The 26,846-nt window shown below is 40.4% G+C and overlaps 2 protein-coding genes and 1 non-coding gene across 3 annotated transcripts; 1 reads left to right on the top strand and 2 right to left on the bottom strand.

Moving 5' to 3' along the window:
- The first annotated feature begins 2,968 nt into the window (after positions 1 to 2,968).
- On the top strand, positions 2,969 to 17,558 carry DIPK1A (divergent protein kinase domain 1A). Its single transcript, XM_071750750.1, has 5 exons — positions 2,969 to 3,299; positions 12,306 to 12,440; positions 12,704 to 12,811; positions 13,462 to 13,638; positions 14,807 to 17,558. Exons 1-5 carry the CDS (start codon positions 3,246 to 3,248, stop codon positions 15,617 to 15,619), a joined length of 1,287 nt encoding a protein of 428 aa, XP_071606851.1. The 5' UTR covers positions 2,969 to 3,245; the 3' UTR covers positions 15,620 to 17,558.
- Positions 17,559 to 18,318: 760 nt separating this feature from the next.
- RPL5 (ribosomal protein L5) lies at positions 18,319 to 25,236 on the bottom strand. The gene is made up of 8 exons (XM_071750752.1): positions 25,081 to 25,236; positions 24,175 to 24,244; positions 23,943 to 24,058; positions 22,417 to 22,551; positions 21,634 to 21,836; positions 20,539 to 20,716; positions 18,625 to 18,713; positions 18,319 to 18,482 (listed from the first exon to the last, which is right to left on the bottom strand). The coding sequence occupies exons 1-8, from the start codon at positions 25,081 to 25,083 to the stop codon at positions 18,383 to 18,385; spliced, it is 894 nt and encodes a 297-aa protein (XP_071606853.1). The 5' UTR covers positions 25,084 to 25,236; the 3' UTR covers positions 18,319 to 18,382.
- On the bottom strand, positions 20,880 to 20,976 carry LOC139799460 (small nucleolar RNA SNORD21). Its single transcript, XR_011727280.1, has one exon. It is a non-coding gene; the product is annotated as a small nucleolar RNA SNORD21 (small nucleolar RNA).
- Positions 25,237 to 26,846: the final 1,610 nt, after the last annotated feature.

The raw sequence follows: 26,846 nt of genomic DNA, 5'->3' as shown, positions 1-26,846 counted from the left end.
CATGAGGGAAAGTTTAGGTGTATGTGACTCCAGATCTTCATTCCCTTTCACAAAGACAAGCCTAAGGAAGGTCTGTATGAAAACAGACTCCCAGACAGGTCTCTGAGCAAGCACCTCAATAGCTGGGTAATGCAAAGAGATAGAAACCCCTACGTTTTTGTAGACTTTATTTAAGAAATGCAGATGGTTTTATTTTAAATAATTGGCATGGTGCATATTTTGTAAATACAGTTATTGAAAGCAATTACAGACCAAAGTAGTGGGCAAACACTAAGGTGTTCAATTCCTACTAGTGCTGTAATACTTTAAAACTGTGGTACTGCCTGGGATCACAGAGTATTTCTTAGGCATTTCCAAAGAATAAGAGCACTAATCCAGGAAGCCATGGTAGGCAGACTAAATGTGGGTAATGCTGCTGTGAAAAAGAGAAGTCTTGTGATTATTAACATTAGCCAGAGGCTTCCTGCACATAATACAATGGTGGAGAGTGTGTGAACCCTAGGGATTTCCCATGGAGTTTCTTATGATAGCATTTGACTTGAACTGCTATGTGGGTGCAGCTGCTTCAAATAACTGCAAGAAGCAAATCCAGCACCATTACAGTAAGTTAACATTTAGCTTTTGGTTAATGTTAAAACCTTTATTACTTGCTCAAGTAGCACAGACTTTTCTTCCAAAGAAATTGGATAAAAATATTTATTATATTTATGAAGATGCACATTATACTGAGTATCATGAAGAATTCAGATTTTTCTCAGTAGTTTTCCACTCTACAAATAAGTCTCATATTTTTACCCATTGTATATCCATAATTCTGGACACTTAAGCACATGTAACCACTATTAGTTTCTTTATGAGTAATTTTCAGTATTTTTGCAACAAGCTCTGAGTTATCACAGTGCTGAAGGTAAAGGCAAGAAACCACACTTACCTTTTGACACTGTGAGTGACGAACACTGCATTTGTATATTCAGCAAGTGGTTTCTATCCTACACACAATCCCTGCATCACTATAATAAAAACACTCAGTGTTGATATAGCTGGATAGGAAACTTAGGTATTAACAGGTAGCAATAAATCACTATAACTTTTACAGCTTGGGAATCAAGATATACCAAATTTTTGGCATTGACAAAATTGGATAAGGTGTGAACTGCAGAGTGGAAAGGTGTGTGTGAATGGGAAGGCTGTACAGTAAGTACCACATCATTATGATTGATATTCTAACAGTTCCTTTTTTGCATCTGCCCCCCAGTCTTTACAATACTTACTTGGTTTTGCACACCCACTGAATGCCAAGTCAGTGCAGGCTGTATCCTTTCTGTTACTCTTCTGGTTTACATGGCAGAGCTTTTAGCAGGAGTTGCCTCTCCTAAGGCTTAACTGGGAATTCCGTGCTGAATGAGTAGCTGAAAAAGGCTGAAATGGCTGTACATTTCAGCATTTGGCAAAGCCTGGGCACAAAGAGTCCCTCAAGAAGAACCAAACCCTTCCATGCTGCATCTGCTCACACAGATGATTAAGATCTCACGTACTAAGTGAAATATATATCCCCTAATGAACATATGCCAGAAACCATTTGGATCCAGACGTAAGAGGAATGAAATATTTAGAACCTTTCCTGCCATATGGGAGACACACATTTCATGATTACTCTTATCCTGTCATCTCAAGGGTTGTCACAGAGCACTGGATGAAGTAATACCTTGAGATTATTCAGCAAAACATTTAAATGTTTGCTCTGTGGCCTCCTCTTGAGTTGCCTTTACATTTCATACCCATAACCAAGCTAAACTTGTGCAAATCACTGAACTGTAGAGGAAGGTGATGCACAAGGCACGGCCATGTGGGCCTGCCTGAACAGAAAGAGAAGAAAACCCCCTGACTGTGAGAATTGCTGGCTGATATTAAAGGCAGGATTGCTTTTACAGGAGTGACAAATCTTACTAATTAATTTTCAGATTTATACTTCAGAGTGACGCTGGCAATGATTACAATTATTCAAAAAGCAGACACTTGTACAAGACTGTTCTTGAATCTTAAAGCACACTTCTCTTTAAATTCTGCAGAGTTTTAATACTTTATGAGCACCTAACATTTGGTTTCCAGATATACATCTCTCCCTTAGAGTAAGCCTTGCCAAAAAAAACGTAACTTATTCTTACAGTAGGATTTTTGTGACCTGTCTTTTCATCCAAGAAGCCCTCTTTGGTAAGCATATTGTACACCAAAAGCCATAACATGCCACATTCATTTCATTATTTTTATCCCTACACTGTGCCACTATCTTTTTGCTTAAAGTCTCACAGCCAAGAAGTCTTTGAACAGGTGACTCTCAGTTTCTGACTTTGACTCTGCTAAACACATCGCATTAAAAGAAGTCACAGTCAAGTCATAAACACAAGAAGGAAAAAAAAAAAAAAAAGTTTTGCATAAGAAAGGGGAGATTTTACTTGAAGATTTACTTGAAATTTCAGCAGAGCATGAGCTTCTCCAGTGTGTGCTGTTGAGAGATCCTCTGGTGAAGGAGCCATTGGTAATTTCTGCCCAGCTTTATGAGACTGCTGTCCCAAATCTGTGTTAATAGGAGAGTATGCAAACACTCTCCCTCTTATTTCGGAGGAAATACTCTTTTTTTTTTACGACTGCGACAGCCCCGCAGCTGTTTTTAATACCACATCCAGTAAATGACGGGAGCCTGTTTGCAATCAGTGAGACACGTTATTTATTAACTGACTTCTTCGTAATTGTCCCCAGACAACAGCACTTTTCTGCCAGACGAGCCTCACGCCTGCCCCTCACAGCCCGGGAGCGGGAACCCAGACCCTGACAGACCCACCGGCCCCAGGCGGCGGAAGGGGGACAGGGGGGCGGGGCGACGAGAGACCACGCCCCCTTTCCAGCAGAGGGGCGTGGCCTCTCGCCGTCCCGCCCCGTCTCTCCCGTCAGCCCCGCCCGTCTGGCTCGCAGCAGCCGCGATCGTCCCCTTTAAGAAGCGGGTGGCGGGGCGGGCGGGTCGTTGTCTCAGTGGAGGCGGGGGCTGCCGCCGGTGTTGCTCGCTGACAGCCGCCGGTGTCTGAGGGGGGTTGGCAGCCGTGCTCGCTGCCTCTTCCTTCGCCACCACCACAGCCACCGTCGCGCGTGTGCCGAGCCGAGCCGGCGGCGCGGCTGCAGCGGCAAGGCGGGGAAACGTTCCTCGCCGCTCCGCCTCCGATCGCCGCCCGCTGCGGGGATGTGTGATTGCCATGGCGAAGCGGCTCTTCCCGGGGGCCTGGCTCAGGAAACCCCAGTACGCGCAGGTAGGCCGGCAAGGGGGCCGTCCCCCGCGGCGGACGGGTCGGGGCGGGCAGGCCGGTGCCTGCACCCTGCCCTCCCCGCTCTCCCCCCGCAAAGTTGCCTCCGGAGCGGGCGCCCCCCGCAGGGATCGCCGCTTCTCCCGGCGCGGGTGCGGTCGTCGTTCCTTCCCGCTGGCGCCTGGCGGCGGAGGCAGCTCGGCTGTGCCGCGCTGTTGCTCGGCGGCTCGGCCAGCCGGAGATCGCGGTGTCGGTGTCGGGGCTGAGGCGCTGGCTGGGGCCGGCGGTTGGCTGGGGAGTGTGTGTTGGGGCACGGGAGCAGGTGCCGGGAGGCATCGGGGGCCGCCGTGCCTGTTGCCGCCCCTCCCGCCGGTCGGATCGGGCCTCTTCTGCCTTCTCTGGGGTGCAGCGAGCTCCGGTCCCTCCCCAGCTGCCCTCCTGCTCTCCGGCTGGACCTGTTCGGCGGCAGTCTCCCCGCCGCCCCCCTCGGGCTCACCGGAGACTTTGAGCCACTGCCGCGGCACTGCCAGGGCCCGGAGGAGCGCTCACGCGTTTCTCCACATTCACACCACAGCTGGTGCTGTGGAATTCCATCCCATCAGGGGCTGTGCTGGAGCCTGCATGAGCAGACTCATTTTCCACGTATCCTAAAAGAATTAATGCTGGACACTTCCCTTTTGCTGTCCAGTAGTTAGTTGCTCCATGTATTTGTGTATGCGTTCGTTGGCAGTCTTGCATTTACATGTACAGGTGCACGTTTGTATTACTTAAGCTATCTGTGTAAGGATGTTTTGGTTGAAAGTGCCGTGGCTGTCATGTAGCAGGAAGTTCTGCTGTGAAATATTAGTGAGGTGAGGGTTATTCTCTGGGATTCCTTTTTATCTGCTGTATTACATTTTAATTAAATTGTAGCCTAAATGAGCGTTTGTTGAGTTGAAGGGGATAAATATTGTATTTTCCTGGTTTTATATATGCTACTTACATGTACATCATCTTTTAATATTTTGTTAAATGCTATGTGATCATTGGATTAGAAATTATGAACATCCTTATGCATTTTAAAGTCCCAAATATTTTGATTCCTTCTCATCTGGAGATCTAATAGTGGCCTCGTGAACATTAACATTTTTCTGTGTTAGAAAGTGAATGAAGTCATGGTTTAACTACGCTAATTGCTGAGTGTTTTATCGAGATTTGTCTCAAAAGAGTCCAGTGTTCATTAAGTAAATGCTTGACTATAACACTTAGATGTGGCTACAAGCTGGATGTAAAGATTTGTGTAGTATTGCTATGCAGTATTTCAACTAGCACACCAGGAAAGATGGGTGTACAATGGAAGGTGTTGCTGAGTGACTTCCAGATCTTTTGGCTGCTGTTCCAGACTTTTTTAAAACTGTATTGTTGATAGCGAGTTGATAGAACACCAGGTTCCATGTGGCAGAACATAATACCTCCTCTAGTCTTCCTGCTGTAATAGGAGCAGGATGTTATGAATTAGTTTGAAACTGATACTCTGTGGCAAATGCTTTATTATTATTATTATTATTATTATTATTATTATTATTATTATTATTATTGCTATTACCATTATTTTACATGTTCTTTACCTTTTATGCAGAATGCTAGATCCACTGGTAATCAGCTGATGATCTTTCTGTCTAAAAAGGACCTGTTGCTAAGTACCAGCTCATGGAGCAGGGTAAACTCTTAAATATCTTACCTCAGCCCCAAACCTGGTGGCTAGGGACTCACAGAGATAATGTTAGAGTTTTGTTACAAAGCAGTAACTCTGAAATACAAATTTTTCCCATTGCTCAGGCTGCAAATCATGTAACAGTAGTAAAACAATAAAAAGCCCCTCAAACCTGACAAATTTTTAAACACTCCTAAATAGCACCAAAATAAAAATCTTAATTGTAATTTAGAATATTACAGTTGATTGATTAACACCGTTGGGATTTGTTTCATGTTTTATAAAGAAAGGTTAGTGTCCCAAATTTGTGAGATGCTGTCCTGAAGTTTTTTCTGATAGCTGTAGTCAGCAATGGTATCATGAGGCTGAGGGCAAGCCAGCAGGACAGTAATTATGTAAATAACACCTGCATGTTTGGAAGCTTTCAGGCCTCTAGAGGTTCTGGACCAAGTTTACAGACTGTTTGGATTTAGAGATGTCCCATCTCTATGTCCCATATCCCATTTAGTCATTAAACATGCATCATCTGCTGTTAAAAATCTGAATGTGTCTGGTACATGTCATATATTACAGCATAGGCTATTATTCTCAGACATCATGTCAGGCTTCCTGAAATGGATCCTGTAATCCATAAACCAGTCTGAATAGGGAACAAAACAGAATTTTCAACATGATCAGCCTACCGTCCTTTTTTTTTTTTTTTTTTTTTTTTTTTTAATCTCTTCTTTTCCTGTTGCTGATAGGTAAAGCAAATGGAGTCAGCAAATTGGATTTGGAGATAAGTTATGTGGAATACTTTGCAGAATAAGTTCTTTGTACTATTAAACAAAGAAACACTTTTATAATCTTTAATCATAAAAATCTTTTAAATAAAAAGTACCTTGCCAAAAAAAAATGGCAAGTTATGTTGCATTTTGATCCACTACTCTCCATATGCTTTGGAGTACATCCAGGCTTGAGTTCTGCCAGAACTGGTTTTTCAGTTCTGTTCCAGAGGATGAATATCTAATTATTATTCAATGCACATGACCTAGGAGAACATACAAGTGATGGAAGAAGTCTCTTTAATATCCTTTTAAGCATTACAAGTGCCTTCCATCATTCTTATGTTCCTTGGCTCATATTTAAAAGTCTAAATGGAAGAGTGAAGGTGCAGAGGGAAATAGTGTTAACTGGTTTATTCCACTTTCATCCTTTACTGATAACTTCAGAACTCTCAGTTCTTCTGTCACCCTGAATATGTTATTAAAAATGTTTCTTAGCAATTTTCAAAATTCCAAATGATGTTTGTCTATATGCATTGCTCTCTAATATCTGTCTGGGAGTTGTTGCTCAGAAATGTATTCAAATGATCTGTGTAACATAAGCACAGCAAGCCTGCTTGCTCAGGGTGCTTTGGTGCAGATGTGACCTAACCAGTTCAACTCCTGTCCCTGCTGCATCAGCACAGCACATGCACATCACTTCTGACACTTCTGAGATGAAGGGGACTGAGTGTATCTGCACTTGCAGACCAATTCTGGGGAGGAAATGGAAATGTGATAGAGTGAATGTATGGGAAGAAACCAAATAATGATAGAAATTTTTGTTGACTGTGATAAGGAGGTCCTTGTTAACAGAGTAATTCCCTTTGAATCAAAGAGTGGAACCTTGCAGTCTTCTGTGGGCAGATGTCTGCTCTTGCCTGTGCTCTGAACTGGCCTCTTTCAAGTCAAAAGCTATGCAACTGTGTTGGCACAGTGCTGAGCCCAAAATAAATCTAGCCTCTCTGGAACTTCCTGCCAAGTGTATGATGTAGTTAGATGGCATTTGGGGAGGATTTTCTGTCCCATACATACTTGCTTTCTGCCTGAGGAGTACAGATTTGGATAAACCCATATATACAGCATTCTCTCTAGGACTGTGCAGTGGTCCTGAGCTGCAGTCCTGACCACTGCTGGTTTCTGAGATTGTAGTAAATGGTATGCATTTAATACAAAACTGCATTAAATTAGTTTGAGGAATGAAGGGGGTTCGTTGTCCTAAAAGCTTTGGTTCCCAAGGAGTTTTAACATGTGGAGCAGCTTTGCCTAAAATTCTCAGATTTATTTCTATTGATTTTTTCTGAGATTTTATCAGTAGTTTTGAGTGCTCTAGTACTTATGTTCTGCAATAGTAGGGCTAATAGGAATAGCTTAAAAAAAAAACAGACCACAACACAGATTCTCCCATCTCTAAAGGAAATCATTGTATCCTATCTTTCAAATAGGTAAAGCAGGGTCTTCTGGCAGGCTGTAGGAAGACATCATGGTTGTCTGTAGAAATGAGGGTGTGATAAAATAAGTTTTAGTTCTTCTGCACTATTTTATTAAAGACTGGGTAATTAAATAGGTTCATTCCTAAAATCAAAATTCAGGTTGTAAAAAAGGAAATATTTTTAATTTTTCCTATTCAAACTCTGCCCCAAGCATCCAGTTCTTTGCAGACTTATTCCCAGACTGACTGCAGCTGTAGAATAATAATCTTTCATATATTTTCATTTAGTATCTATAAATGGCAGTTGTGTCCTTCTTGTGGTTACTTTTTCATAATAATCCGCAACCCGTGTTTTTGGATTGTTTTTTTAAAGTTTTATCAATGTCTGTCTCAGACATGTTTCTTGAATCACTGAAAACTACTTGCCATTATGTTTGGTATCCTTTTGTGGTTTTGAGTCAACTTTCACATAGTAAAAAAATCTCATGTTAACTGTGTGTGATGGAGTTAGAGATCCAGATTGGGCTCCAGTGAGTGAGAAAGTCCTGAAAGAACTGCTGTTATGTTGAAGTGAACATACCCAGAAACTGTCCTGATGTAGTTTTTGTCATGGACTGGTTTTATGCATGGTGTTTGTTATCAAGATATGGAATGTATTGTGATGGTTTCTGGCAAATCATACTTCTCTTTGGAGAAATAAAACTAAAAGAAAGGAGGTGCTTTGCTCTACCTTCTTCCATGATTTGATTGTTTACAGCAAAAAAAAAAAAAAAAAATTATTTCCCCTTAAGTTCCTTGTCCTCCAACTTGGACAACAGAACTTAAAGGAAATACTTGGAATGCTTTGTAGAATGCAGTGTGGGGTAAACTGGGACTTGGACCATATGAATAGAACCCACCTCAAAGAAACTGAGTAAATCTAACATAGAACTTTTATCAGCACTGTTGTATGTATTGATGTTGATGCATTTTGGCACAGAATTTTAGCATTGTTGAGATGGTTAGGTTCTTTTATATTGCAAGAACTCTGGATGCAGTTGGTTTATAGATAGCACTCTTAAAGAGGAATAAAAGTAGGAAAGGCTACAACTGAATGCCCTTTGTGTTAACTTGATTTCCCCCTGCCAAGATTTGCATAGTTCATCCTGCCCTTGTGTTGCAGCCTGCCCACTTGTGGCTAGGAGGAGAAAATCATGAACTTGAGCGTTTTTAATGAATTAAATTGTGCCATTTGCATTGGAAACCTTTTTTATAATCTTATTTTTACTTTATGCTTTTTTTTTATTTCTGAAGGAAATAGACTTATCTGAACAATAGGGCTTACATGGGAAGTATTTCCCTCAAGAATGTGCAGTATGTCAAGATATGAGATGACTTCTGACAGGATTAAAAAGTAATTGTTTCTTCAAATTCTAACTTCATAAATTAATGGCAATTGAAGATTGAAGTACATGATACAGTAGAGAAAGCACTGAGCTTTGCAACTGAATTCTGAAATTATTATGATTGTACTATAGTGCTGTTTACTTTAAAAAATCCCCAAAGAAACTAAGAAACCACAAAACCTGCATTTCAGGAGAGAGCTTTTATGTGTAGAAATGCTATCTTGTCAGCTTTTCCAGCCATGTGCTGGATGGACAATAGGAGACTACCATTCTTTCTTTCTCTATATAGTTTATCTTGGCACCTCTGAGCCAAGATAAAGAGTATGGGAGGTTGGGTAGAAAGGAAAACAGCTTACCTGAAATGCAAAACAAACCCCTTTCTGTTTTTTTGCTGGTAGCAAATTTAGGTAAAACATCATAACCTGTTTAAAACCATGAATGCTTTTCAGATTGGCTGCTCAAGGGTTCTGTTGCTGGAGTTGTGTGTGTGTGATGGTTGTCTTTGGGATTTATTTATTTTTGAAACACACAATGAGATTAGATTTGTTTGAGATTATGTTCACATCACTACACTGGTAGTTTATATTTAGATGGAAAACAAACTTTCTGAAGTTAGCTCTGGGACAGTATGCATGCAAGAAGTTAAGCATGGTTTGAGTCAGCCTTTGCCAGTGCAGCCATTCTCATTTCAGCCTGGTTCATTGTGATTGTACTTGGTAAGTGTGCCAACAGCTGAGCTCTGTGGAGTGTTGTTGAGGGAGTCTAAGATACCCTCTGACCCCATGCTGCATTAATTTAGTAAATATACAGTTTAAGAGGCAGACTGAACACGCGCCCCTCCCTTAGGTACTCATTATTTGTTTGACTACAGGAAACTTCCAGTGAAAATGTTTTTTCATTAAGAGGATTATTCCCAGAGCATGAGACCTATGCTTCTACTGACTGTGCTGTGAGGTGGTAACCTTTGACAGAGGATTTGGGCAAGGGAGTGAAGTGAGAATATTTGGCAGCTGTTTGCTCAGCTGAATAAAAATCAATCCTGACAAAAAGACAAGTACAGAAAGAAACCTATGAACATGCCTTCACTGCATAGTTATCAAAATGGAATGTGATCTGATTTTATCAAAATGCCACGTTTTAATTACAGGTAGCTTTTGTACCTCTCTTTAGATGCTGTGTTACCTTATTGTGCTTGTGAAGGCAAAGAAGATCATTCATTATGTTTGATGCTGTATTAGTTACAGAAACATTAGGCCAAAGTAAAAATAGATGAATGACTCACCTAGTTAGGTAATTTCAGGAACTGTACTACAGAGCATTCATTGGTATTATTACTGTGTTGAAACAAGCAAAAAACCTTAAACTCTAGGTTATGAAACCTTGAGGTTTTAGGTTGTATAGAACAAATAAGAAAATCATTACAGAAGACACTGAACCTGCATTATTATACTGCAGTAGCTCTTAGATGTTAGCACTAAAACTATTAAATACCTAGCCTTCAACCAGCAGGTTGTATGAAGGTAGCAAAGAAACAGAACATTGTGTTCTTTAGACAGACTGAGAAACATCTGTTTATTTGCTCTCAACTGATCCAGATTGGGAAGTGCCTCAGTGCTGTACCTCAGATGTTTCTGATCTGCTGGTTCAGTTCACTTTGTAGTTGACAGCTGTGTTTGAACAGACCTCTGCTGCAGAGCTGCCTCAGGGCTGGTAACCTGGGCTCCCTGGGACAGATCTGCTGGGGAAGAATAGATCTCTTTGGGTTTGTTCTGATATATTTTGTGTAGTGTGGGTGTAAGAGCTAAACTATGCGAAGAATCTATCTGCCTTGCTTACAGCTTTCCTTTGATTCTGGAAGTGAGAACAAGGAGAGGCACTCTCTGAAGTGCTTTGCCATACCAGTTCTGCTGGCTTCCCAGAGCTGCCAAAGGATGCTTGGGGGTGATAAGCATATTTTGTACATGGGCAGTAGTTCAAGACAAGGATTCTGAAGCAGGCAAGTCATGCTGGGGAAACGGGAGAAGCAGTCCTGGAAACTTGCATGAAAATGGAACACAGACAATGGAGGAACTGGAACCAAGGCCAGTGTTGCAGAATCAGATGGAAATAGACAGGAAGTAATTTGAAGAAAAGGTGAAGGCACTAGCAGCATTGACACAAAACTTTAAATAAGGCAAAGATGTTGAAAATGTTGTTAGCAAAATTACTTCGTAATATTTCTACTGGTTATGCCAAGGTGCACTATCCTATAGTTGTGCTGACAACAATTTTCAGGCTTGGATTGTGAATCAGGCTTGGATTGTGAATCAGGACAACTGCCTGATTTCATCTGTGGTACAGACTCGTGAACAGTTTCTTTAGGTGTAATGACAACAAAAATAGGGCAAAGCAGTTTGTACCATACTGAAGAATTTGTACAGAAATTTGACTGGTCTGTTTCAGTTCTGATTTTCAAAAGCAGAAAAATTGAGAAAATTACACTAGTGAATTTTTGACTGTTTACTTACCAGTAAAATTCCTGTGGCTGTATAACCAAATCATTTTGTGATATTTCAGATGAAATATAGAAAATTATATCTTAGTATATCAAAGAAAATAGAAACCACATTCTTAAAACTCCAGATGCTGGGCTATAACTGCAGAATGCAGCTACAGCACATGGCCTACAGAATACTTACTCAAAGGCAGAGGAACTGGTATTGAAGCAAGGAAAGAGGTTGTGAGATTATAAATGGAACATATGTGTGGAAATGATCCTATGGAAAGAAAGCATCCAATTTCAAGTTAAGCCTCTTATATTAAGCTCATATACAAGCTTGTTAACGCTCTCATTTACTTCAATAAAATGTCTGAAGTGTAAGGTTGTTTCCACATAAACTGTAGTGATGCTCCTAATGTTTTACTGAAATTTTGAATTCTTGTGCTGAGCAAAGTGAAGACTGCAGATATGAAGAATTTACAGATTTTGATTGGGAAAAAAAAAACAACCAAAAAACCAAAAACCAAAACATGCTTCTTCTCTTACAAGGCACTTAGCTCTCCCTTAATTCTTCATGTATAAATACTTTTTTTTCCCTCTATCCCTAGTGAAAAATGTAAATGTGAGGCCACAGAAACAACAGGAAAGTCTTGCATACAGTTATGGGAAAGACTACTGAAGGTGAGGCTAGTACAGAGGAATTTTATTTGCATAACTAAAACAGTGTAACTTCAGGGAAGGAGTGGGAGACTTCAGCACATGGAACCTGTCTGTGATACCCACCCTGCTCATTATGTATCTGTTTTGCATGTTTTACATTAACACACATTAATTTTTTATCAGATTCCTAGTCTGTTGGATTTAATTTCCCAGGAGTGGAACCCATGTAACTGGTCTTAGAGAAAAATGCTAGCAGCTGAGCTCTGACAGTTTCTGATTTTCATAGAATTGGTTCTTGTAGTCTAGCTTGCCCTGTGAGGGTTGGTCATGTTTTATATTCTTTATTTATATAAATTTTCCTTTCACCCATGTAAGTCAAACTGACCTCCCCAGTCCGTTTTGCTCATTGAAGGAAGTAGTTGTTCCATGTAATGCAGTCTGCCTATTTTATCACTGTGGGGTTCAAGTTCTTAAATGTGAAATAGTGAATCGAGTTTGTTTCCATTATTTTGACTGCTGAATAAATTATGAACAATATTTTCTCTCTGTGTGTCCTCTAGGTCCGTTTCTCGTATATTCGCGTGAAGTATCTCTTCATCTCTTGGTTAGTAGTATTTATTGGCAGCTGGGTTATATATGTTCAGTACTCCACCTACACAGAACTATGCAGAGGACATGACTGTAGGAAAATAATAGTAAGTATATTTAGCATAGCTTTTTAAAGTGTTTGTCTTGACTAATTCCACAGCCATTTCAGTCAGTGTCACATGCAAGTTAATTAAATTCTGATAGTCCAATATGTTGAAGTAAGATTTCCTGTTCAGTTACAGATAAAACCAGTTATGTTCTTTACGTGGTTTTGGTATAGGGTTATTTAAATTGTTTTCTTAAATTTTTTTTCTTTCAAGAGTCAGGTGTTGGTAGAGATTTGCTAAATATTTTTCTGTGTTTGTTCCAGTGTGATAAATACAAGACTGGAGTTATTGATGGGTCAGCATGTAGCAGTCTTTGTGCAAAAAAAACATTGTATTTTGGAAAATGTTTGTCAACAAGGCCTAATAACCAGGTAAGGCTTTATGCATCCAACCTAGTTTTATGTCCCACCAATATGTCATTCTCTAGAGCATGAAGTAGATCTTAGTGTCAGTAAGATGTGTCTGTTTAACACAAATTATTTAAAACTGTTTGTTGTGACATGCAGAACATGTTTATACACATATATACATACAGTATAGGCATACTATATATTGATAATAATATATTACATATAGTTCACACCTATATATATATGTATACATATATATGTACACACACACACCTGTATATATTGCATTATTCCCATATGTAGGAGGGTATATTATTTTATAGTACATTTGTTTTATAAACATGTATAATATACTGGATCTTTCCATGTTTTGACAGAATACCTATACTTCTGTACAGCCTGTGACTTTGCTGCTACCTGGTTTCCCAAATGGAAGCAGCAGCCTCTTAACAACCTATGCCAAGATATTAGTAATGGCAATATGCTGTTTATCAAGCTTTGTATTTTGACAGTGCAGTGTCTCCTAAGTACCTGCAGCAGTGTATTGTGTTTGAATGTGTTTCTTAATCTGTGTATCTGCCTATCACTCTTGACAGTAGTTGGAGTAGAGGTGGTCTTTAGATGATGGACTTCTATGTTTTTGACCTTTTTTTTCCCCTCTTCCTGAATAGATGTATTTAGGAATCTGGGGAAATCTTCAAGGTGTTATAAAATGCCAGATGGAAGAAGCTGCTCAGCTTGATTTTGGTACTGACCCAGAACCAAAGAAGGAAGTAGTCCTGTTTGATAAACCAACAAGAGGAACCACTGTTGAGAAATTTAAAGAAATGGTATATGGTCTTTTTAAAGTAAGTATATGCTCATTTGTTCTATTTTGACAGAAAGGCTTATTTTCCTGCAGCTGGAGAGAATACCCTATTGTATGAGTCCTGTTCAGGCACATATTAGAAAAATAATCAGCACAAAAACAGTTTTTCCCAGAGATGCTTATCTCAAAGTTTGCAGTAACTAATTATCATTTTTTTGCTTGCTTTTTAACAGATGGAAGCTGGCGTGTGTCTTGCATGCCTACATCTTTCACATGTATTTGTATAAAAATACATCTAAAAAAATATTTTGCAGCTTTGGGGGCTATTGCAACCAGGTACAAAGACTGATGAACAAGTTGAAAACTTTTCATGCTTAGGAAGAGTAACTGTTAACTGATCAGCAGGAATCTCTAACCAGAATGACCAGCAGTAACTCCCCCAGTTCTTTCTCTGTTATATTAATGTGATATTTACATTGAATACTCCCCCAGACTTTTTATGATATAAAGGCATCAATTTGATGCTGTGTCCATACTGATTTTGGGGTTTCTTTGTTAAAATTCTCTTGATATTGTTACAGCTCCTGCGTCTCCAGTGAGGGAAATAATGCTGTTCTAGCTGAGTGAGCCATGCACACAAATATAACATTAATTACATAAAGCTGGTGACAGCTGCCATGCATTACAGTAGCTTTGTCTTTAAGAATGGGTGTGCAGCAGGTAGTTTTGAGTTTTTAGAAGAACTTGGATAATGTTTGCCTGACCACTTATGTATGTTGGTGGTAGTTGAAAATGCACCAGTTCTGATTCCAGCTATGGCTTTGTTCTCTGTATTGATACAACGGAGGTGGTATTTCAATAAACAAAATTAAGTATTTCAGTACACTTATCATATGGAGTTTGTACCCATTATGTATGGCCAACAAGTACCAAGACACCTAGTTGATACTGTAAATCCTCTACACCTGCAAGGTTTAATCATCTGGAAACTAAACCTAATCTGAACATTTGAATTCTATATTTATTTATTTAACAAAACAAAAAGGAAGCACTTCAGGCATTGGATAGCAAATCCTGTAAGATCTATAGCCACTGAAAACTAGAACATAACATACCCCATCATACTATAGAGTAACAGAAGGTAGAATGACAGGTGGATTAATGATGGTTAATGAACTCCTACTTAATCTTTCATTTGGTGCTTTTAGGCAAAATTGGGTGAACAAGGGAATCTTCCAGAACTGGTTAACCTCATCCTGAATTTCGCTGATGGAAACAAAGATGGTAGAGTTTCTCTGCCAGAGGCAAAATCTGCGTGGGCACTTCTGCAGCTAGATGAGTTTCTGCTAATGGTGATCCTGCAGGATAAAGAACATACTCCCAAGCTGATAGGCTTTTGTGGGGATCTCTATGTGACTGAAAGAGTTGAATATACCTCTCTCTATGGAATCAGCCTTCCATGGATGATAGAACTTCTCATTCCTTCTGGCTTCAGAAGAAGCATGGACCAATGGTTTACTCCATCATGGCCAAGAAAGGCAAAAATAGCTATAGGGCTTTTGGAATTTGTGGAAGATATTTTCCATGGACCTTATGGAAACTTTCTTATGTGTGATACCAGTGCCAAAAACTTGGGCTATAATGATAAATATGATTTGAAAATGATGGATATGAGAAAAATTGTGCCAGAAAATAATTTGAAGGAAATAATTAAAGATCGTCAGTGTGAATCGGATTTGGACTGTATTTATGGTACAGACTGTAGGACTCTGTGTGACCAAAGCACAATGAGATGTACCACAGATGTAATTCAGCCAAACTTGGCAAAAGCCTGTCAGCTACTTAAAGACTATCTACTTCGTGGTGCTCCTGCTGATATCCATGAAGAACTAGAAAAACAACTGTACTTGTGCATCGCCCTTAAAGTCACAGCAAATCAGATGGAAATGGAGCATTCTTTAATACTCAATAACTTAAAAACTTTGCTGTGGAAGAAAATTTCCCATACAAATGATTCTTAGCTTCTTCACCAGCAGAAGACACTGATGCCTGACACGAGAGGTGGCCTCCCACCTTTGATAAAAACAATCTGCAGGAATTTTTAAAGACATTTCTTTATTTAGATTTCATGAATGGCTCTTCAACTCTGCCCTTCAGACAGTACTGTATGGCAGTGCTTCTCAATGAATGAACATGCCACTGAATGTTCAGGCAGAGGCCACCAGCACTTCTGGTGTTCAGTGCTGTATTAAGGAAACAAAAGCCCTGCATGCTTGACTGTTCTGTGCACTTTGTCAGCTCTTAAACAGGATGGAAGTATTCACTGTGCCATCACATCAACTGATGGAACATTGTACAGTTCTGTGAAAATCATTGCTCACTTGTGAAACACCTGCAAAAGATTTTTAAGCTAAGTAGATTTATGAAGAACCACCACTACTGAAAACAATGTGAGTCCAAGCTGCTGCTGTGAATAAACTGAACTGAGACTGAAGTTTACTAATACCTTGGCATGGCAGAATTTGCACATTAATGATTGTTTTTTATTTTTAAACTGTGGAAAATGAGAATTTTATTCTAGAACTGACAGGTTGTAATATGAGACTTAAATCAGATTCTATTTACACCTTGTTACCTCATGCTTACATCTTGGATGTTTCAATAGTTCAACACTTTTTAATTAAGTCCTTATACAGTGAACTATATTGGGAGCTGAGAATTTTAGAATGTTATTTTTTACAATCATGTATACAGTGTAGCAGCACTATCAACACATCCATTTAAAAAACCCTATTGATTATTGTGCTTCAGTTGAAACCTTTAACCCAAATTAAACTGTAGCTAATATAGGCAAGGAGTTTGTAGACTACGCTATTTTTATGAGAACTGAATTTTTAAAAATAATGGTAGCAGAGATGTCCTCAGAGTTAAAAAAAGAAGCTTAAAGTGTAGGAATCTGCTGTATGTGAAAAAATAGCTGTGGATGAAGCCTTGACTGACTTCACTGTCCCTTTAAATTTAGCTATGGGCTTGTACTTAAATCCTCTTGAACTATTGCAGAAGTATGTAAGCAGGAGCTACATCTGAACTGTAGGACAGAAGCACAGCATCATTGAATATTGCTGTAATGGCAGCCTGTAAGTAACAACTTGTAATGAGATGGAAAAAAAGTGAGCTGTGGTGTCAATTCTTTCTAGTAGCATCTGTGTCATGGTTAGGTCTCAAGCTGTGAGTAAACACCATCAGATCCTGGCACTCCACATGGCATGACCACTGTGACACCTTTAATCTGCATCCCTGCTGTTTCTCTGATTTGCACCTATGTTCACAATTATGCAGAATTGGACGTTTATGTAACACCTTAATGCTTTGCTCAATACTTTTCTGTTTATGCTTAACTTGCAAATGCTTTAGGTATGAAGTAGCTCAATCCTTAATGGTTTTAATGACACTCATAGCTGTACTTCTAAGTCCTGGTCCTTTAATTTCCAGTATAGGCAAGGACAAGTTTTATTTCAATACTTGAAAGGCTGATAATTGCTTTAGGTATTCTGTATTGAATGCACTCTCTTAAATGATTAAGTTGAAGTACAGGAACCAATTTCTCCATTCTGTATGTATGAGTATGAAGCTTGGGTTAAAAGTTTACTTTTGTAAACATATTTTTAGTTTAAAAATGACTATGCTAATGCCAATTGCCTCTGGCTTGTTTGGCAGCCACGCTGCACTCAGATGTAAAGTGGTCATGTTCTTAGTGGGAAAGTTCCAACAGTAATTTTGGGCAGACATTACTGAATCCACAATTATGTTGGGTATTTAAAAAAACTGGAAAACTTTTCTAGTGCAGTTTCTTGTACAGAACCTTCATTTTTATTGCTGTTGCATCAAGCTGGAGTTTTCATTGGAAAAAAACCCCACACTTTTGTTTACAATAAATCAGAGGTCTCCTTTTCTCTTTCAGTAGCAGTACTAACCATCTGTCAGTTACTCAAAGCAAAACATTCCTCCATGCAGGCTACACCACTCATCTTTCAACTGTGCAAGCCCCTTCAGTAAGTAATGGAAAACAAGTAAGTACCTGTTAAACAGGTGTAGGAAAAAATAAGGGATAGGGGCAAATCAGGGCCTCTGCAACTAAGCAGACTTAAAATGTGGTTATTCTTGTCTAATCACTAAATAATGTGAAATACTTACCTTCAAACACTACCTGTGATTACCTTAGTTACTGAAGGAAACCTAGTAACTTTAGACCTGTGTGTTCTTGTATCAGCTGCAGTAAAGTCACAGTAGGGAAAGTGTTGCTGTTCGTGTTCCTGAAAGCCGAAGGCTGCCCTTGGGCAGAGGCTTTATAACCTACTGGGGTATTCCTGGTTTTTTCTTAAGTTACATAGATTCCTCCGTAACATTAAATATGCTGAAAGAAAAATGGTGAGGGACATGTAAAGCCCTTTTTAAAAATTTTAAAATAGTCTTGTCATCAGAAGCAGCAAGTTCTTACCTCTCATCTTTGATACCAGTCATGCCAAAAATTAAATATATTTCCCCTTCTTATATGAGTACTTCAAATGCAGCAGCTTTGGTTCTGAAGTTGCTTCTCCTCTGTAAAAAGTTCAACTCATACAGTACTTTGAAGAAGGAAAAAAACCCTCAAGATAACAATATCTGGATAATAAATATTCTACATCTTTATAAGATACATGAATTAGCCAGTCTTACACAGTTGCTTAATCAATAAATTTATTGCCACTTTTTCCAAAGCTTCATAGAAAATCGTGGAAGTTGTCTTAACTCTCAGCTGCGCGCTCCTGGGCCCTGAGGAAGCTGGCCTTCTTCTGAGCAACACGGTCTTTCTTCTGGGCGAGGGACATCTTGGGACAGTTCCACCTGCAATGTTAGCACAGCGTGTGATACATCCAAGGCAGAAATAAGCAAAATGGTGGTCAATATATTCCCACCTCTGTAACACACTTCACCAGAACTTCTTCATCAGAGAAGTCACATTCATGTTAAAGAAGATGAGTTTTACCTCTTTTTCTTGACTTCTCTCTTGGGTTTCTTTTCATGGACTGGATTCTCCCGTATAGCAGCATGGGCTTTTTTATACATCTCTTCCATCTTCAATTAAACAAACAGTTAAATTCTGCATAGTGGTCCATATAGGATCATATAAAAAAATTCAAGATGCTCTTACCAATGCATGTACTGGAAACAAATTTACATCACCATTCAGCTTGTCATTTTGTTTGGCTGCCTTTTTAAAGCACTTTATACAGATCACTGACACAGCATCCTGAAATCCCTGCTATTGCTGTAATGTAACTTACCCATCCAAACCCACAACTGAACACAAACCAGAGAAAGTAATCTTACCTTTATTTTACAGATATGGAAGGAACCAAAGCCACAGTCTAACTACAGACTACTTGCAAGTCTCATAAAGACAGGCTAGCATCTTGGCAGTTTAAACACTTCTTCCTCTGAAGCCTACTTTCAATGCAACAGCTTCCCTACATTTAAACTAAAGGCAGTCTACAAAGTTATTCTACTGCCTAGAATAAAATACTTCATGTTTACTTACTAAACCAAAATTAGTCCACATAAACTGTCAGACATATAATACCTTCAATTTGCAGAGTCCACTGTAGTACACATTACAGAAGTTGCTTACTAAGAGGGAAAGAGTAGAAGTTGTGAAAACAGCTACAAATTAAAAACTCTTGCAAGAGCCATCCCCGTCCCTGCATCATCTCCAAGGATGCACTAAGATTAGCAGAGACTACACCCAAAGAGCAGTCTGACTGCTCATACTGCAGGTCATTGCACTTGATTGACTATTCATCTAACATACAAGCCAGGGAAACAGAAGTGATCTTTCCAGCTATACAGGTCAATAGCAGAAGGTACCAGAGGATGCCCACCTCTCTGCTGCTCAGTCCCCAGAACTACAGCTCCCTGATGGCACCAATTTTAAAAATACCTTTTCTGGTAGTTAATTAAGACACTAAACCCCAGCTGTGAAAATTTTTCTGTATCTACAAAGAGATCCATCTATTGACTTAAGCCCTGGATGCACTTAATTGCAAAAGATACTACAAATACAATGTATAGATGAAGTCAGAATTTATAATACATTACGTGGGTTTTACTAAAAAATAAGAAATGAGGCATTAGTTATGTTTACAAAGAAACCCAAAACCTCACAGCAGTAAAGGGATAATGAATGAAGTCAAGTTTTCCTAGCCCAGAAGAGGACATAAGAATGTTTGATTCTGGCTTCACAACCACCAAATCAGGGAAATCAAGCAAGAACCTTACAGACAGCAGGACAAGCCATCTGGAACAAGTTTTAACACCTGAAAGAAGCACCTTGGTAATCTTACAGATCTAGTAGTTTCTACAAAGTACTCTAAAATAGTATCTGAAAAAGATGTGTTACACTCTAGTTCCACGAGCTGCCAGCTTCTACAATAGAGCTAAACTGAGCTACTCTATTCACCTGGGACCTAGAACTACCTATACAGTCACACAAATTGTAAAACAGACTTGATGTAGAGCACATCCTTACAGCTGCAACCACCAGTTGCAAACATGACAGGCTGTGATACAGGAATAGCTACTTAAGTTAATAGAAGCTTCAAGTTAATTTCCGTATCAGAAAAAAACCCAACAAGTGCTCTATGTTACAGTACAGGTCCTGTAAGCTCAGACTTACAGGCAGAATGTTAAGCTTCAGAGCAGCAGAAAAGATGTCACTTTCAAAAGTTCTACAGCGTACTAAAGAGCCCTTAATGAAGGAAAAATACTGTCTTAATGTGAATAACATACAACATGAATGTTATTCATGTCATATGTCAAGCTTATTTGCATTACTAGAGAAGGCCCTACGCAAGACTCATCTCCATCCCTATTAATGCACAAGAGCCAGGTGGATGAATCTTACCCCATCAGGTGTCACATTGTTCTTTATGTATTGGGAGAACTGTTTCTTGTAAGCATCTTCATCCTCCTCCATCAGGTACCGCATGTAATCTGCAACATTTTGGCCCATGATATGCTTGCGGTGAACCTCTGCATTGAATTCTTTGCTTTCCGAGTCATAACCAGGGAAACGTTTGGTACTGTGAAACAGCAGTTAGTGTCAGATAAAGACATACTGCCAAACCCTCCAATTCACAGGATAAACTTCACAAAAAATTACTAGTTAACCAGATTCTCCTAGAGATAACAGAGGGATAGGTCGTTCTAAATGAACATCAGGAGATACAGAAAATGAAAATGTCAGCTGCCATCAGTCCCGTCTTGAAACAGTGCAATACATCATGTACACACCATGGACCAACTACAGAGTGTTCAGTCACTGGGAATATCATCATGTAGCAGCCAAGTGAGAAAGTGACAATTACTCAAGAATGAATAGGACAGTGTGGAAGAAGGTAGGATAATACCCAACAGATCTCACGCTTTCCCCAGCTCCTAGCAGAAAGCAGCAGTCCACTGTACTAACAGTGTAATCAACATTGTTAGATAAAACTGCCAAAAAACTTGAGTCTGTCATTCATAGCCTATGTCAGAAATCGTCGTAACTTCCGTAAGGAAATCTTTAGTACAGGGGGACTGCTCAGACCAACAACTGTATTGACAACTGTAGCAAAAGCCAGTGCACTTGCACCCGGTGGACACCTTTTCATAGGGAAACTGATATATACACACAATTTGCTAAGACTTAAAACAGAATACCAAAGGCTATTATTTAAGTCCATCCAATAAATTGATCATTTTAAGTAAAGGCAATAATACAGCTTCGGAGTTTCTAAAAAAATTAACAGCAGATCTTCCTATTTGCAAGGAACACTACCAGAACTGCACCTGTGGATTAAAAATCCAAACAAAACAAAACCAACCCTGAACCTAGGCTGCTTAATTTTGTTACAACCTGGTAGTGATTATTTAATAAAGTGACTGTATAAGCAGGCTATCACATACAGAAGCATCTGAGGTTAATGCTAAAAGAATTCATCCAGAGAGAGTAGATTACCTGTGAGGGATTGACAGGCCACCATCCACTGCACCCTTCAGAGCACCAAAGACTTTGTTTCCAGTGGTAGTTCTGGCAAGACCCGCATCCAGGTAGCACGTGAAAGCACCAGGCTTTCCATCCACACTTTCCACATTGTATTCATCACCAGTCACTTCAACTTGGCCTTCATAGATCTTATCAAGACCAAATTTATTCAGAAGCTGTCAGGAGGAAGAACACAGAAGCACTTCTGAAATTCTTTCCATTTTCTGAAAAAATTAAGATTCACCACCACCTTAAAATGTAAATTTCCTGTAGAATCTTCATGTTTTCAACAATTTCTTTACAAAAATTATGCACATCATACTAAAAAACCCAAAGTTTTTAACAACCACTATGGTAAGCATGTTTTAAGTTTCAACTTTTTGTGCCAACAAGTGCACCAGTGAACCTAAGACCTGATTCTCGAGTTTGTATGGAAAATGGATGGATGCTGTTTATATGTTTTTAAATTCTTAAAGGTACATTTCTTACATTTTTATCCTGATTCCCTCCCTCCACCAAGCTTAAGTACCAACACTTAACAGTGGGCTGCTGGCATTGTAACTGCATGCTGTCATACTCTCACTGTGATTTGACAGTCACAAGAGGCCATCAAATCTACATGGTAAAGAGCAAAAGCATTTAGAAAAGCCCAGAGTCGAGTATTTATACTAACGTGCCACTTGAGGAAGTGGGCCTTCCCTTCAGCAAGGGCACCAGAAAGACAGAGCAGCAACTTCTAATGTGACAGATACCTACCCTGCGTGCCAGCAGCAGACCTGTACAATATGCTGCTGCATAATTGGTCAGGCCAACCTTCACGCCGTATTTGGGCAGCTCATGGGCATAGGCAGCACAGACAATCATGTCCCCTTCGATCCTGGCATAGGCGATCTGACAAGGAAGCAACAGTTAGTGGTCTCACAGTAATTCTGGGCTCAATCTTTTGTTTCTTTGGTTCCAATAGGAACTCTGTGTAGGAATGGTTCAGCAAACTGCCAACCTTGCCTGTAAACCCAATGGGTTGTGTTGGTTTTTGTTTTGTTGTTTGTTTTAAAAAGGTATAATGAAGGCCTCAGTCCAATCTGTCCCCGTTTACATCAGTAACAACTTTTATTGACCTCTCCACATACAAGAGGACAGGAAACTTCTTATTCTCAAAGAATCATTATAGATGTGGACAGATTCTATCCCACTTTCTGTGTGGAGTTCTCATGTAATGCAGTATATAATGCACCTCAGAAAAATGCAAAAGCATCTATGAAGTTTGTGATGATATTGTTACTGGCCTTATGGAATTATTTATTAATGAGTCTAAGATATTCATAATCTCATGGGTCTCCTGTGTGACAGAAAGTACTATCAGATCTGTCTACTGTTCCTTTCATATACAGAACCTTCTCCTCTTGGCTCCCAAATATCCATTCTACATCTAAAAGCTGTCCTCTTTTTGCAGGATTCCTACATACTGGAAAGGCACCATCAGTCAGATGTAAGCACCTGCCACCACTGATTTTTGTTTTGAGTTTTAAAGATGAAATAACCTCATCAAGGTTATACAGTTTTGTCTGCACTGACTGTAAAAACCAGCACTCCACACTGTTCTCAGCAGATAACTATTCTATGAAGAAAGGAATCAGTTTAACTTTTCTACCTTCTTTTTTTTTCTTGAGCTAAACAACATGCATTTATAACAGAACAAACACACCAAAGCCTTTAACTTAAAAGTTAGTCAAAACATTCTGAAAATTTTTTAAAAAGTGAATCACATTGACAAGACACACACAACTGCATAAGCACAAAAAATGCCTACTATTCTCATTTAATCTCACAGGAAAGCCATCACAAGGCTTAGCTGCTTCCTATGCGCCACAGAACCATTACATACACTGCAATAGCCAGTGCAGGCTGACAAACCAAGTAGCCAACTTTGTTTTCAGCCAAGTAAAAAGACCCTCTTTTCACAGCACTTTAAATATAGCAGGAAAAAATAGACAAACCTTCCCTCTCCTTAAAATCTTTCATTTAGCTCACTATCAGTACAGTTTTACAATACAAACAACACTGGCGAAGAGGTTAACACTAATAAAACTTCTGTATTGTGAATAAGGTTTATGAACGAGGTTGCAGCTGCATCCCTAAAGATTGCTCTCCTCTAAAAACCTACTTTACATGATAAAATCTGCTCAGATCAAGACCAAATAAAACCCAAGCTGTTTCACCCATTACAGTTTGTTTATTTCGCTCTGGGAAGGCAGGTAAGTAGCAAGCACCACAGACCTTACCTGGCAAATGATGTCTCTGTTGGTAACACGCACAATCATCCTGTACTTAGGGGTGTTGTACTTATTCTTATCTTGAATTACCAAACGTTTGCGAGCATAGTAATCAGTTTTTCCCTCTGAAAGACAACAGTTACAGTGTGGGAAATATATGAAAAAAAGTAGGAATACTCAATGTCATTTAATTATATTAATGATATTTAATAATTTTATGCTACAGGGAATTTCACCATACCTCTCCTTCTCCTGAATTTCACTTGGTATCTCTTGAAGTACGCCTTATTCTTGACAACTTTCACAAACCCCTTGAATAAAAAATATAACTAGATGTTAGTAACATACAACCCATGCAAGCCAAAACTGTTCTAACTAAATTCAGCCTGCTATGAATAAAACACTTTAACTTATACATTTAGATTAAATTTTCTATCCTTCCCACAGTAACTAATGCACACTTCTCCCCATAAGGTCCCCATATGGAAAAACCCCGAAACTTTGTTAACTGAAATCCTGTTTGCAGGCACCAAAACAGTAACTATTGGCACTTCCAGTCACTCCCCGGGCAGACAATCCTTGTTCTGTCGCGCAGCCGGCATCTCCCGCAGCTCCCCCCTCTACAGAAGACAACAGCCTTCACTGAGTCCCCGACAGGGCGGACACTCCCCAGCCCCTGCCCGCGCTTCCACCGCCCAGCCCCGCGGCAGGAAGGCGGTCGGCCCGTCAGACGCCCGCACTCCCCGGCCCTCCGGCCAGGCGCCAGCTGCTGCAAGGCACGGGGGCTCTGACAAACCCGGCCCGCCGACCACCTCCCATTTCTTCCCCCGTCGGCCCAGAGCCACGCGTCTGGGCCCGACCCGGCCTGCCGCCTCACCCAACCGATAGGCCACGACCCAGGGCGGATGGTAGCGAGGCCGGTCCAGGACCGTGCCGGGCCCCGCTAAAGCCCCGCCGCGCCACTACAATCCACCCTGCGGCGCGGGTCCCGGCACTCATGGCAGCCATTGCCACGCTGGATCCGCCACTGCCGGCCCCGGGCCGGGGCCAATCGGCCTCCATCCGGCCGGGAAGAGCCGGGCGGTGGACGCAGGACCGCGGGCAGAGCTCCTCCCCCACCCCCGGGTCCTACGGGTCCGGTACTGACCATCGTGCCAGGTACTGTCCGGTCTAGGCCTAGGCCGGGGCCCGCTCCGCACGACAACTGCGCTCCGCAGCAGGGGGGGAAAAGGCCGCGCCCACTGCGCAGCCGCAGGTCCTGGCCTGCCCGGCGAGGCGGAGCCCGCCGCCCGGACTGTCCCTGGTGCTCCCACTGCTGCCCCCTGCCGGCCCGGCGGAGCGCTCACACCGCGCCGCGGCGGCCTCCGGAGCAAGCCCGGGGTGAGGAGCTGGGGTGGGGTCCCTGGCTCCTGCTGCCCATCGGGGGATCGGGGGAAGGAGTTACAGGGAAAAATATTGCTGCCACCACGGGACGTGTCATTGCTGCCAAGCCCTGTTTCATTAGATGCACAAGGAGTTATTAGCAAGGGATACATCACAGCAGAGGAATACTAACAACAGAAAAGCCAATAGATTTGATCTTAAGACTCACCAATTATGGGAATGTTATAGGATATTAATTCTGTTCATTTTTTCCTCTGTTGATTGAATAGCAAATAATGAAAACATGCAGCCAACTGAAACCCAATTGAATACTCTTCCTAGAATAAATCCTAGACACTTAGCATAATTAATATTTGATTAAATAAAGCAAGAATATATACTTGCATAGATACATATATATACATACATATACCGGGACAAACAGGCTAAGTGGCAACAGATTTCTTGACACTGTGCACGAAGCCAGAGTCTGTTCCTGACGTGTTTGCTGGTTATCCTCATTCACTTTGCAAAGAAACCCCAACACCACACAACTAACAATGCATATACCAATATTTTGACAAGTCAATAATTTCATTAAAATAACCACAAGAGACTGAAGTAACAGATGTTTCCTAGAGTAGGCAAGTACCAGAATGGTTCCTATCAGGTAGGTACCTGCTAGCTTCAGAAATTATTTAGCTAAGTCTGAATTTTAGAAAGGTCATAATTCTACATACTTCTTGCTTTTTACATAAAGTCTGAGGAAGCACATTGTCTTAGCTGCTCCTTAGCACATACACACATGCTCTCCCATCAGAGTCTGCTGACAACTGATGGGCAATTACTTTCTTTGATAAGACATACCACACTGTATCATACGCAGGGTTCCACTAGTCCTGTTGCTAAACAATAAAAAAACAAAATCAAATTCTCATTCTCTCCATCTCACCATGACAAAAAAATCAGCCTGTTATCCCATCAAACCTGCATGGCCTTTCTTGCTAGTTATCACCTGGAGAAACAGGGAAGCTCCAGCTGAGTTTATTAGCCCCACTCTGGAATTTTTTACAAATTGAGGGCAAATCTCTCCACACTTTTTAAGACAATGTTTGTTGACAGGGCAGCAGCTGTTCACAGAGGCAGTGAAATTGTTGAGGTAAAAGCTAAGATTTTTTCAGTGTTTAAGTAAAATGCATTTTTCTGATAACACTGACAGAAAAAAAGTGTGTTCGCATTTTTGTCTTCAATGCTATTTCTCAGTTTCTGTTTTATAGTATGTGGTGGTTTTACTTTGTTATGTTCTAGAGAGAAAGGTATCATGTAGGTCTTGTGTTTGGAATAAGTCTGTTTGGACTGATGAAGTTACTCCTGGAAGCAGGGATCCTCTCCCTGTCTGCCTGCAGAGCACCCAAGGGTGTTGGTTGTGACTGGACTGACCTCTGCACTCAGTTGTAGCACCTGCATTTCTGCTGTTGGGACAGTGGGTAGCCTTTTTATATATATAAAAAAAAATGTTGGCAGCCAATCTATAACCTATTCCTGTGACTG

This window comes from Heliangelus exortis, chromosome 8 (assembly GCF_036169615.1).
Source record: "Heliangelus exortis chromosome 8, bHelExo1.hap1, whole genome shotgun sequence".
NCBI classification, from domain to species: Eukaryota; Metazoa; Chordata; class Aves; order Apodiformes; family Trochilidae; genus Heliangelus; species Heliangelus exortis.
This window is presented reverse-complemented; position numbering and strand designations above follow the sequence as displayed.